This window comes from Gastrolobium bilobum, unplaced genomic scaffold, assembly GCF_033153095.1.
Source record: "Gastrolobium bilobum isolate Gb01-03AN ecotype WA unplaced genomic scaffold, APGP_CSIRO_Gbil_v1 utg1090, whole genome shotgun sequence".
Lineage (NCBI taxonomy): Eukaryota > Viridiplantae > Streptophyta > Magnoliopsida > Fabales > Fabaceae > Gastrolobium > Gastrolobium bilobum.
The window spans coordinates 741842-753538 of record NW_026899797.1 but is presented as its reverse complement, the minus strand read 5'-3'; the positions used below and the strand labels follow the sequence as shown (position 1 = coordinate 753538).

Below are 11697 nucleotides of genomic sequence, written 5' to 3'. Positions count from 1 at the left end.
CATGTCACTAACTCTCGAAGTCCAGCCGCCTCTGTCTCATTAACCCTTCGTTGATTAGTCCTCTTGTCTGTTTTCTGGTTTCTTTTCTGGTTTTCTCTCCTCTGGTTCCATTTCTGGTTTATCTCTTCTAGTTTCGTTTCTGGTTTCATTTTTGGTTTTTTTCTTTTGATTTCGTTTTTTTTTTTTGTTTCTTGATGTAGTGCCTTCGATCTGTGTAAAAAAAATACATAGCCGTCACTACTTACGTTATCAGTGAGGGAATATCCAAGTGTTTTTTGAACCGGCGGGTCACCGGTTTTAGCAAAACTCGGCTGGTTCGCACCGAGTCAAACCGGTTCACCTGCAAGTCCGATCCAATATGCTACCCGGACCGGTCACACCACCGGTTTACCGATTTTCGGGTTGAGTCGGCCGGTCCAGTTTTTACATCATTGCTCACCACACTTGAATATTCCAACAATCTCCCTCTCAAGTGTGAAACTCACCATTGATACACTCCACCTCGACCGAGTACCCCAGGGTCAAAGTACTCAACTCACCTCTTAACCAAACACCTAGCTAGCTCGAGCCCAACCCGACTCTGATACTACTGTCAAGCGGGTCCAGATGAAGAGCCTGTGGTGGGGGACCACCACCTATGGGCAAAAGCTAGACAAACCACACCAAATGGGTGCGACACTATGTCTCAACCAAAACCTTAAGGTATTGGGTTCATGAGTCCTCCCACTTATATGGATTTCACTTAGCCCATTACCAACTAATGTGAGACTCATAACATTTGAATATTCTAACAAGGCCTAGCCCACTCGTGCTAAGAAACTCTATAATATTTAATTATTTTTATTAATAGAATGGAGGCAGTGATGATTGAACTTATGATCACTTAGTCACGTCTACTCTAATATTATTTAAAGAATTAATTCACCCTAATAACTATTAAGTGTAACTACATTGGTGATTTTATATTTCTCAACACTTTTATTACATTAAATGCATAATGGCTGTAAGAACCCGCACCGTTAATTAAGGAATTTTAATTAATTAATTATGCAAAAATAGGAAATGATTTCATAATTGACCCTAATAATTATTACGAGGCTTTAATAATTATAGTAAGTGATTAAGAATGCTGAAAGTCGCTTTTCGGAAGAAAAGTGCAGATACCGGTTCTGCTAGTCGGTATAAATGTATAGCAAAAAAGTATCCCGGAAAATTATAATAAGTGCATGATAATTACTAGAATAATATGTAGGACTTGTAAAACGAGTTTCAAGTCCAAATAATGAGAACTAGTGCTAGAAACTGGTACTAGCTTTGAAAAGCGCGTACCGGAAAGGTGCTCCGAAAAATATAATAAAAATATGATAATTCTTCGAAAAATGTGTAGTTTCAGATTCCAAAATTTGGGGATTAAAATGCTAAGCGTAGCATTTAAAGTTAATACAATGTGTTTAATTGTTAAACCACTATATATAGCCTTATGATTGGCACATAACCTTAGGACCTCAGTTTTTGTGCGTGAAAGTGGCTGACCAGAACCTTGAAACACTGTTCCATAGGCTTCTCTTCTCCTTTCTTGAGGTTTGAAGCCATTTTCTTCACACTTTCTTCTTGTAGACACCTTGAGTGAGTGGGAAACACTATGGTGAGTGTGTTGGGAGCATCATTCTGAGTTTTTACCTCTGTTTGGAGGGTCCTTGGTTGCTGACTTTGGGGGTTGAGAGTGTTGAGCCATTGTGGTGGCATTTTGGAGCTTAAAGAAGCTTCTTTGTGAAGAAAAGACCAACCTTTTGTGTTGCATTTTCGTACACCTTATTTCCAGAACCTGTAGAGACAGTGTGGTGAGTAGGGGTGTAAATGAGCTGAGCCAAGCCAGGCTTTAGCATAAATAGGCTAGGCCTGTATAGAATATTTTAAGCCTGGCCCAGCCTCTTAGCCTATCGCAAGCTAAAATATCGGCATGGCCCGGCCTGTTTTTAGAAAACACAAAACCTGGCCTGGCCTAGCAGGCCTGCTAACAGAAACATATTGCAAACCTTCTATATGTCTATAAGATCTTTTAATATTTTTTTTGTAATAGTGCAAAATATTAAAATTTATCTCAGAGAGTCAATTTTAATTGAAACCAATAACGATAGTCTAAAAATACTCAAAATAAAATGCCGGAGTTAGGTGATCAGAGTACACACCACAAAAATTGAGAAAATAACACTTGAAGTCTTGAACCCAGTACAATACAAAAAAAAAAAAAACTAAGTTCCCATGTTCAATTCACAATTCTCCACAACCCAATGTAGCAAGATCTTAATCCTTAAGAGACCAAAGAGACCTTCACCAACAATATGATCATTCTTTATACAAGCAACATATAAAATAAGGAGCAGTGAGTCAGTGCCCATTCTTTATACCACCTGAATACAATAGAAAAAATCAGAAGAAAAAATTTTATTCAAGGGAACAAATGATGATAATATAAATAATTACAAGTCTTGTTCAATCGAGGCACCTTCATACAAACAATTTGATATCATTTGATGTTGGCTCATCCTACATTAAAAATAAATTAAATTAGATTCCTATTGAAATTTAAATCAAATACAACAAAATTGTAAAACAAACTTAATTACTTAAGTTGATACCTTTTGCTTTTTTTTCAAACCATACTTGTTGCGTAGCCAATCTCCACCACAAATTAAAGCTTGAATAGTGTTTTCAGCTAGGCTAGCACGATACGCGTCAATAACTCTTCCTCCAGCACTGAATGTGGACTCTGATGCTACTGTAGAGATTGGAACAGCAAGTATGTCTCTTGCCATCTTTGATAAAATTCTGTACTTTGAACTATTATTCTTCCACCATTCCAAGACATTGAAGGAAAGCTGAGTTTTTTCATCACATATATAAACATCCTCTTCAAGATAACATTTTAACTCTGATTTTATTGGGGGGACAACTTGTTTTTCTCGCACCATGTTCATGATTTTAGCAAAACCAGAACCAAGTGAAACTTGAGGTGGACGAGTGGAAGATGATGATTGATTCATACTAGCTTCCACTTCATTATTAGAGGATGACTCTTGCAAACTTAGAGCAAAAGACTCATCGTATAAATCCTCTAAAGCTTGATTCACTTTTTCCACATTATAATTTGCCTCATTTTCTGATTTGTATATTAGTGGGAAACAAATATTTGCCACATGAAATTTACATCGTGGGTCCAATACACTTGCTATAGCCATCAACAAATTGCATTCCCCCCAATATTTGTCAAATTTTTCTTTCATTGGCTTTGCCGTTCCTCTAATAAAATCATCAATATCTTCAACTGCAGCATCAATCACTTCTTTAATCCTATAAACTTCAGGAAGATATAGATTGGTTGTGGGGTAATCACTTCCTGATATGACATTAGTAGCAAGACTGAAAACTTCTAAGAGATTACAAACTTTTTCAACCTTTTCCCAATCCTCATTAGATGGCAAGTAATTATAGTGTGGCTCCCTCTCTTTGTATTCTGGAAATACATCTTTGAATTTGCAAGTAATAAATAACATTTCATATGTTGAATTCCATCTAGTGGGACAATCAATAACTAACTTCCTTTCTTTTATTCCCATCTGCTTAACTATATCGCTAAATGTCTTCAACCTTGAGTCAGATTGATTAACATATTTAACACTTTCACGAACATTTTCAATGATATCCTTTATCTGACCAAGACCATGTTGTACCAATAAATTCAATATATGTGCACAACATCGCACATGAAATAACTTTCCACTAAGGACTAAATTATTGTTTCTTGATAAAGTGCCTTTGAGGTTTCTTATGCAAACATCATTATAAGCAGCATTATCAACCGACACTGAAAATACTTTACTTTCAATACCCCATAATTGCAAACATTTAAAAATTGCATCAGAAACATCAACTCCACGCCTTGGAGGTGGCACTTTAACAAAACTCAAAACTCTTTTTTGTAAATTCCATTCTTAATCAACAAAGTGGCAAGTGATAACCATATATTCAGCAACTTGGTGACTAGATCTCCACATATCAGTGGTTAAACTTATCTTATTCACACTCATCAGTAAAGCTGTAATAATTTTTTTTTTCTGCCTCATATATTTTCATGCAATCATTTTTTGTTGTCTGACGCGAGACTTTCTCAAATTCATTATTAGCAAACTTAAAGCCCCACATCCAAATTGTATCATCCACAATGCTAAAAGGATACTCATGAACCATAATAGCAGTAGCAATAATTTCTCTCATCTTTTCATTAGAATAATTACCTCCGGGTGTAAGGAAAGGATTTAAGGAAGAATTTGCCGGTTGAAATGCTAGAGTGGATTGCTTATGTCGTCCTTGGTCTAATTTCCTTTGCAAGCAATTTTGTGAATGCCTCCTCAAATGGCTAGTGCTGCCTCCATTTCCACCAGTAGCAAATCTACATTTGCAATAGTTGCAAACTGCTTTTTGCCCACCCTCAGGGAGTTCAACTTCATGAAAGTCATTCCAAACAAGTGATGTTTTCCTCTTCTTTTTTGCTGTCATTGATTCTCCACCATCTCTTACTTGTTCATCTCTTACTTGAACTTGACTGGAGGAGTCACTTGATATCTTAACCCCATCATTTCCACTTGGATTAGAGTCCACTCTTCTAGCCTATAACAACATGACATAACATAATAAAATATTAGATACACAACATAACGTAGTATAATAATATGCTTCAAAGAGAAAGAAGGGCAGTATAATAATTATTACTTGGTAACTATTTTAGTTATTCTGCAAAAAAAAAAATACTTTTCGATACACCAAGCCGAACCTGATAGTCTCTAATATTAATATGCTTGCCATCGGTTACCCAGATCAGCTACCCAAATCGGTTACAATTTTTTTAATATTCTGCAATCGGTTACAATTTTTTTAATATAATATATTGCAATCGGTTACCCAAATCATTACCATTTTTTTATTATGCATATATTACAATTCATTGACTCGAGCATGCAGTTAACAAAGACAATCAGTTACAATTTTTTTAATATTCTGCAATCGGTTACAATTTTTTTAATATAATATATTGCAATCGGTTACCCAAATCATTACCATTTTTTTATTATACATATATTACAATTCATTGACTCGAGCATGCAGTTAACAAAGACAAGGACACCTTATGAATACTTTGACTCGCAGCAAATTTAAAAAAAAATGTAAGATCAAACCCAAAGCCAAAATCAGACTAAACCAGCGCGGTTACCAATTTGACGCAGCAGAGAAGATGAGAAGATGAAGCTCGACAACAGTTGGCAGCGTGGTGTGTCCCTCTAGCACCGATCGAGATGGAGGCTGATGAATGAAGAGCGGGTTGGAGTCTTTGAGATGATAAAACAACGGCGCTGTACCAAAACCTAAGAGAATTAATGTACTATATAAAATAAATTTTATTTAAAAAAGTTGTTTGAAAATACAGGCCAGCCTGGAGGCTAATGGGTTGGGCTTTGCAAAATAGGCATGTGGCCTGATTTTAAAAGAGGCTTTAAAATAAACCCAAATCTGTTTCATTTTTTAAACGGGTCGGGCCGGGCCAAGCCAAAACCAGGTCGGGCCAGAGGCCCTTGACAGGCAGCCTGGCCCATTTACACCCCTAGTGGTGAGCTCCAAAAGCCATTGATCCTCTGTTTTGAGCTTTGGTGAGTTGTACCTACCTTGAGCTTGTGTTTTAATGGGTTAAAGGTGTGATCTTTGCATGTTTAATGAGTTAATCAAGTAACCAACTGGGGTGTGAACCTTAATCAGTATAAAGATGCATGCTTTAACGTAATTAAGTGTTAAAAATGGAACCTGGGAAGGATATCTTCACGAAATGCATTTTCTGCATTCTGTCGTGAAATATCCGGATATGTGCCCGTGAAATATCCGGATATTGGATATCCGGATATGGTATCCAGATATTGGATATCCGGATATGGTATCCGGATATTGGATATCCGGATATGGGTTTTGGGTATCCGGATATTAGATATCCGGATATGGGATTCTGGATATCCGGATATTGCATATCCGAATATGTCCAGTGAGATATCCGGATATTGCATATCCGGATATGGTCCCGAGGAATGTCCGGATATTATGGGTTTGCGATGAACAGTAGCGTATTGTTCATCCAGAACTGATGTTTGGGTTTGTGGACCCTAGTGTGATGAAGTTGAACTTATGTAATTAATTATCTAAGTCAGAATCTAAGTGATTAAGGGCTTATGGCTTGGTGAGAAGCCTTAAGACATAAAGCGTAATAAAAGGCGTTGTCTTTAAGTTATATACTTGTAGAGTATTATTGTTGATGAGTTATTGGTCCATAACAGATTGTGAATCTGCTGAGTTTGGACTTTCAGCTGTGGACCCTTGGTTTTTGGATAGCTAGTTTACAAGGTAAGCTTTCATGTCCTCGGTTTAGCCATGTTGTGGTTCCACCATGTCCAATGGGGGTGTGGTTATATGTATGCTGTGTTACATGATTTGAATATTTGAAATGCTGTTGAGCTTTATGTATAATGGCTTTTAATATGCATGTGTTGTTCCATCTTGACGGTAAGCCTGAGTATGTAGCGTCATACAAGACGGTGATCCGGGGTGGATGCAAGTAGCGTCTTGCACTATTTGTGGGTATTAGACGTATATAAATCCTGCATTTCTCTGGCTAGTAGAATAGAATTGACACACATGACATGATTATCTGCTGCATTGCACTAATTTAGAACTGATGATGATAAACTGCTTTTGAACTTATATTGCACATGTAAATGAGCTTGGGGTGGAAGATCCTTGAGGACCCCTTGTCTTACTGAGATTTCTTGTTTAGAGATCTCACCCCACGTTTGAAGAATGCTTATTTCAGTTCCAGGTAGTATGGTGACTGATGCCTCTGGCGGCAGGAGGTCAGAGCTTAGCTGATATTGATATTATGTTGTATTGCTGCCATGACTGGTTTTGGATGTTGTTTATGTTTTCCCCTATTTATGTTGTTGTTGTTGTTGTTGTTGAGACTGATGTTGGGCGTGTCGCCTTATTTGAGTGAGCATGGGGATTGTCCATGACACTTTATGTAGTACTTTTAGATTAGAGTTGTATAAAGTGCTAGATGGTCCGGTCTACGTTGTTGTAGTTCCGTGACTAGAGTCACACTTTTATTATCTATATTATGAGGTATTTCAGTTAGCTGTTTTATTGCAATTACATACAGGCGATGTTTTATTAATTGATTAATAAGCAAGTTGGTAATGATAATGACATCATAATTGAAAAGAAAAAGATATTCCGCATTTTTTAATTAAGCGCAGCTTAATACGATATTATGATAACATTACCGGATATATACGGGGTGTTACATTTTGGTATCAGAGCAATGGTTCGAGGGAAAAGGCTGTATGTATTGCAATAGTTAGGATGTTTGGTTGCGTCTGTCTTGTGTGTTTACTCCATCGATTTTATTATGATACTGCATATGTGATGGCATAGCGTGGGCCTGATCAACTCATAATTTGTGTAACTTGTGCAGAGTCATGGTAAAGTCTGGGAGAACATGAGAGACTTCTGAGGATCAACTCGATCCTATCCTGACTGCATTGGCTGAGATGCAGGCGGCTAGGTTAGCCGATCAGGAGGCCACTAGATTGGCCAACGCGGCAATGATGGACGCTGTTCGCGAGGCGAACCGGATAGCCGCAGAAGAGGTTCGTGAAGCGAATCGGAGGACCACTGAGGATGTCCTCGAGGCGAACAGGATGGAGAACATGACGATGATGAGAGTCATGTTGGAGGAGATGAGGGCTGGTCCTGCTGTAGGCCAGGCACCACCACCACCACCACCACCACCGCCGCCACCACCGCCGCCGCCTCCACCTAGTGTTCAGGATGAGAGCCTGAGTCACATTGGTAGTGCTGCTCATGTCACTGAGATGAGGGAGACTCTTGTAGAGCCTACGTAGGATCGTGATGTGATAGATCGCCGGCTGAATGCTTTCAGGAAGCATAAGCCAGCTGTGTTTGAGGGGTCTTTGGATCCTATTGCTGCTGCTAGATGGCTGGAGTCGCTGGACAAGATATTTCGGGTCATGCAGTGTACAGATCCGCAGAAGCTGATGTTCTTGACTTTTATGCTGGAGGGCGATGCCCATGAGTGGTGGACGAACACCTCTCGTGCTTATGAGATGCATGGTCGTGTTTTGACGTGGCCATTCTTCGAGGAGTGTTTCTTGGGCAGATACTTTCCCTACGATGCGCAGGAGAGGAAGCAGGGGGAGTTTGATAGATTGGTTCAGGGCCCGATGTTTGTTGACGAGTACCTGGCCAAGTTCAATGAGCTGGTGAAGTTTGCGCACTTCAGGATGGTTCCTCCTACTCCAATGTTTTTGACTGCTAAGTTCCGTAGAGGACTTAGTGAGGTGATTGTTGAGCATATTGCTGGAGCTGCTTCGAGGGACTTTGGTACACTGGTTCAGCAGTGTAAGGACATTGAGGATGTCTGCATAGCGAGTAAGGCCAAGAGGGCCAGGGTCGACGAGACCAAGGGGACTGTTGGTTCCACTCCTGTTTCTACTTCTTGGAAGGACAAGAGGTTTGCTAGGAAGGGCAAGGGTAAACAGTTGGTTACTAGGCCGGCGCCGGGTCTGTTCAAGAGGGCTGCTTCACAGCAAGGGAGTGCTGCTAGGCCTCCTTCCACTCCGAGGTGTTCGGGATGTGGAAAGGAGCATGTGGGACGTTGTGCTTCAGGGCAGTTGGTTTGTTTCCAGTGTGGCAAGGAGAGCCACTTCTCTAGAGGCTGTTCGTCGTCGACAGCGAGAGCTGCAGCTGTCCAGGCAGTTCCTTTGCAGATGGTTCCGATGACTTCTACTTCGGCACCTGCAGTGCCACCTTCCATTGGGCGTGTGTACACCTTGGATAGGCAGCAGTCAGAACGCGCTCTGAACCTTGTTAGAGGTACTGTGTCTATTGGTGGTATTGATGTTGATGCATTGTTTGACTCCGGGGCTACGCATTCGTTTGTTGCTACCCCGATTGCTTTGGGGCTTGAGTTGCCCATGTCTATGCTTTCTCCACCGTTGCGGGTGACTACCGCCACCGGAGAGATATGTGTTTCTACCACTGTACATCGCGATGTAGCGTTTCAGTGGGATGTCCGTGAGTTCTCGGTGGATCTGATAGGATTGCCGATGGCCAACTTGGAGGTTATTCTGGGCATGGATTGGTTGTCTAAAAATTGTGCATTGATTGATTGTTGTGCAAAGCGCGTGGTGATGTCTCCGTGTGATTCCACAGCTAGTTCCTCGCCATATATTTCATTGCTGCAGGCTAGGAAGGCCTTGAGAGCAGGGGCATTTGGTTATGTGATGTTGGGAGGTTTGGTGAGTGGGACGCAGAAGGATATCACTAGCATTCCTGTGGTGGGGGAGTTCCTCGAGGTGTTTCCTGAGGAGATTCCTGAGTTTTCGCCACAGCGGGAGATAGAGTTCTCCATTGACTTGATGCCTGGTGTGGGGCCGATTTCTTTAGCTCCATATCGGATATCGCCACGGGAGTTGGCTGAGCTGAAGAAGCATATTGAGGATCTTTCAGCGAAAGATTTCATCTATCCGAGTGTGTCTCCTTGGGGAGCACCAGTCATCTTTGTGAAGAAGAATGATGGGACAATGCGATTGTGCACCGACTACAGGCAGCTGAACAAGGTGACAATCAAGAACAAGTATCCCCTTCCTCAGATTGATGATCTGTTGGATCAGCTCAGGGGCGCTTGTGTGTATTCCAAGATTGATCTCCGATCCGGATACCATCAGATTCGGGTGAAGCCGGAGGATGTCCCTAAGACCACGTTTCGTTCGAGATACGGTCACTTTGAGTATTTGGTGATCCCGTTCGGCCTCACCAATGCGCCAGCAGTGTTCATGGATTACATGAACAGGATTTTCCAGCCGTATCTGGATCAGTTTGTGATCGTCTTCATTGATGACATTCTGATTTACTCCAAGACTGAGGAGGAGCATGCGAAGCATCTGAGGATTATTCTGCAAGTGCTGAAGGAGAAAAAGCTTTATGCTAAGCCTTCTAAGTGTGAGTTTTGGCTCAAATCAGTCAAGTTTCTGGGGCATGTTATTTCAGCAGATGGAGTTGCAGTGGATCCCAACAAGATTGAGGCCGTACTGGATTGGGAGAGGCCCAAGACAGTTACGGAGGTGAGGAGCTTCTTAGGTTTTGCAGGTTACTATCGGAGGTTCATCAAGGGTTTCTCCATGATAGTTCTCCCTTTGACTCGCCTTACCCGAAAGAAGACTCCATTTGTGTGGACTCACGAGTGTGAGGCGTGCTTTCAGGAGTTGAAGGAGAGATTGACTACTTCACCTGTGTTGGCCCTTCCTGATCCTGAGGAGCCGTTTGAGCTTTACTGTGATGCTTCTGGGAAGGGGTTGGGTTGTGTGTTGATGCAGTCTGGTAGAGCTGTTGCTTTTGCTTCGAGGCAGTTAAAGCCTCATGAGGAGAACTACCCGACTCATGATTTGGGGTTGGCATCGATTGTGTTTGCTTTCAAGATTTGGAAGCATTACCTGTTTGGCATGCAGTTTGCGGTGTTCAGTGACCATAAGAGCTTGAAGTATCTGTTTGATCAGAAAGAGCTGAACATGAGGCAGAGGAGATGGACGGAGTTTCTGAAGGACTACGACTTTGAGTTGAAGTACCATCCTGGCAAGGCCAATGTGGTAGCTGATGCTTTGAGTCGGAAATCCGTGAGTCTATCCAGTTTGACGATGGGTGATTTCGACCTCATAGAGAAGTTTCGAGATCTGAAGGTGACCACCTTGTTTGGGGGTTCACTTCTCGAGATGGAGACTGTGAGAGTCAGGAATGAGCTTATGGAGAAGATCCAAGAGGCGCAAGTGCAGAGAAAATATCCAAGTGTTTTTTGATGTTGTGCCTTCGATCTGTGTAAAAAAAAATACATAGCTGTCACTACTTACGTTATCAGTGAGGGAATATCCAAGTGTTTTTTGAATCGGCGGGTCACCGATTTTAGCAAAACTCGGCTAGTTCGCACCAAGTCAAACCGGTTCACCTGTAAGTTTGATCCAATATGCTACCCGGACCGGTCACACCACCGGTTTACCGACTTTCGGGTTGAGTCGGCCGGTCCAGTTTTTACATCATTGCTCATCACACTTGAATATTCGAACAATCTCCCTCTCAAGTGTGAAACTCACCATTGATACACTCCACCTCAACCGAGTACCCCCAGGGTCCAAGTACTCAACTCACCTCTTAACCAAACACATGGCTAGCTCGAGCCCAACCCGACTCTGATACTACTGTCAAGCGGGTCCAGATGAAGAGCCTGTGGTGGGGGACCACCACCTATGGGCAAAAGCTAGACAAACCACACCAAATGGGTGCGACACTATGTCTCAACCAAAACCGTAAGGTATTGGGTTCATGAGTCCTCCCACTTATATGGACTTCACTTAGCCCATTACCAACTAATGTGAGACTCATCATATTTGAATATTCTAACAAGGTCTAGCCCATTCGTGCTAAGAAGCTCCATAATATTTAATTATTTTTATTAATAGAATGGAGGCGGTGATGATTGAACTTATGATCACTTAGTCATGTCGACTCTAATATTATTTAAAGAATTAATTC

General features: G+C 41.3%; 1 protein-coding gene across 1 annotated transcript; it reads right to left on the bottom strand.

The window, feature by feature from the left end:
- Positions 1–2252: 2252 nt before the first annotated feature.
- Positions 2253–4863, bottom strand: LOC133293576 (zinc finger BED domain-containing protein RICESLEEPER 1-like). The gene is made up of 4 exons (XM_061492166.1): positions 4810–4863; positions 4158–4668; positions 2640–3991; positions 2253–2351 (listed from the first exon to the last, which is right to left on the bottom strand). Exons 1-4 carry the CDS (start codon positions 4861–4863, stop codon positions 2253–2255), a joined length of 2016 nt encoding a protein of 671 aa, XP_061348150.1.
- Positions 4864–11697: the final 6834 nt, after the last annotated feature.

Bases quoted from the DNA above. Each gene is read 5' to 3' on its own strand.
- LOC133293576 (XM_061492166.1), bottom strand. From the start codon at position 4,863: ATGGCAAGCATATTAATATTAGAGACTATCAGGTTCGGCTTGGTGTAT. The intron at 3,992-4,157 runs GTCAGACAACAA...TTGTTGATTAAG, and splicing joins TGAATTTGAGAAAGTCTCGC to AATGGAATTTACAAAAAAGA. The intron at 2,352-2,639 runs GTATCAACTTAA...GCTTGTATAAAG, and splicing joins GTTTGAAAAAAAAGCAAAAG to AATGATCATATTGTTGGTGA.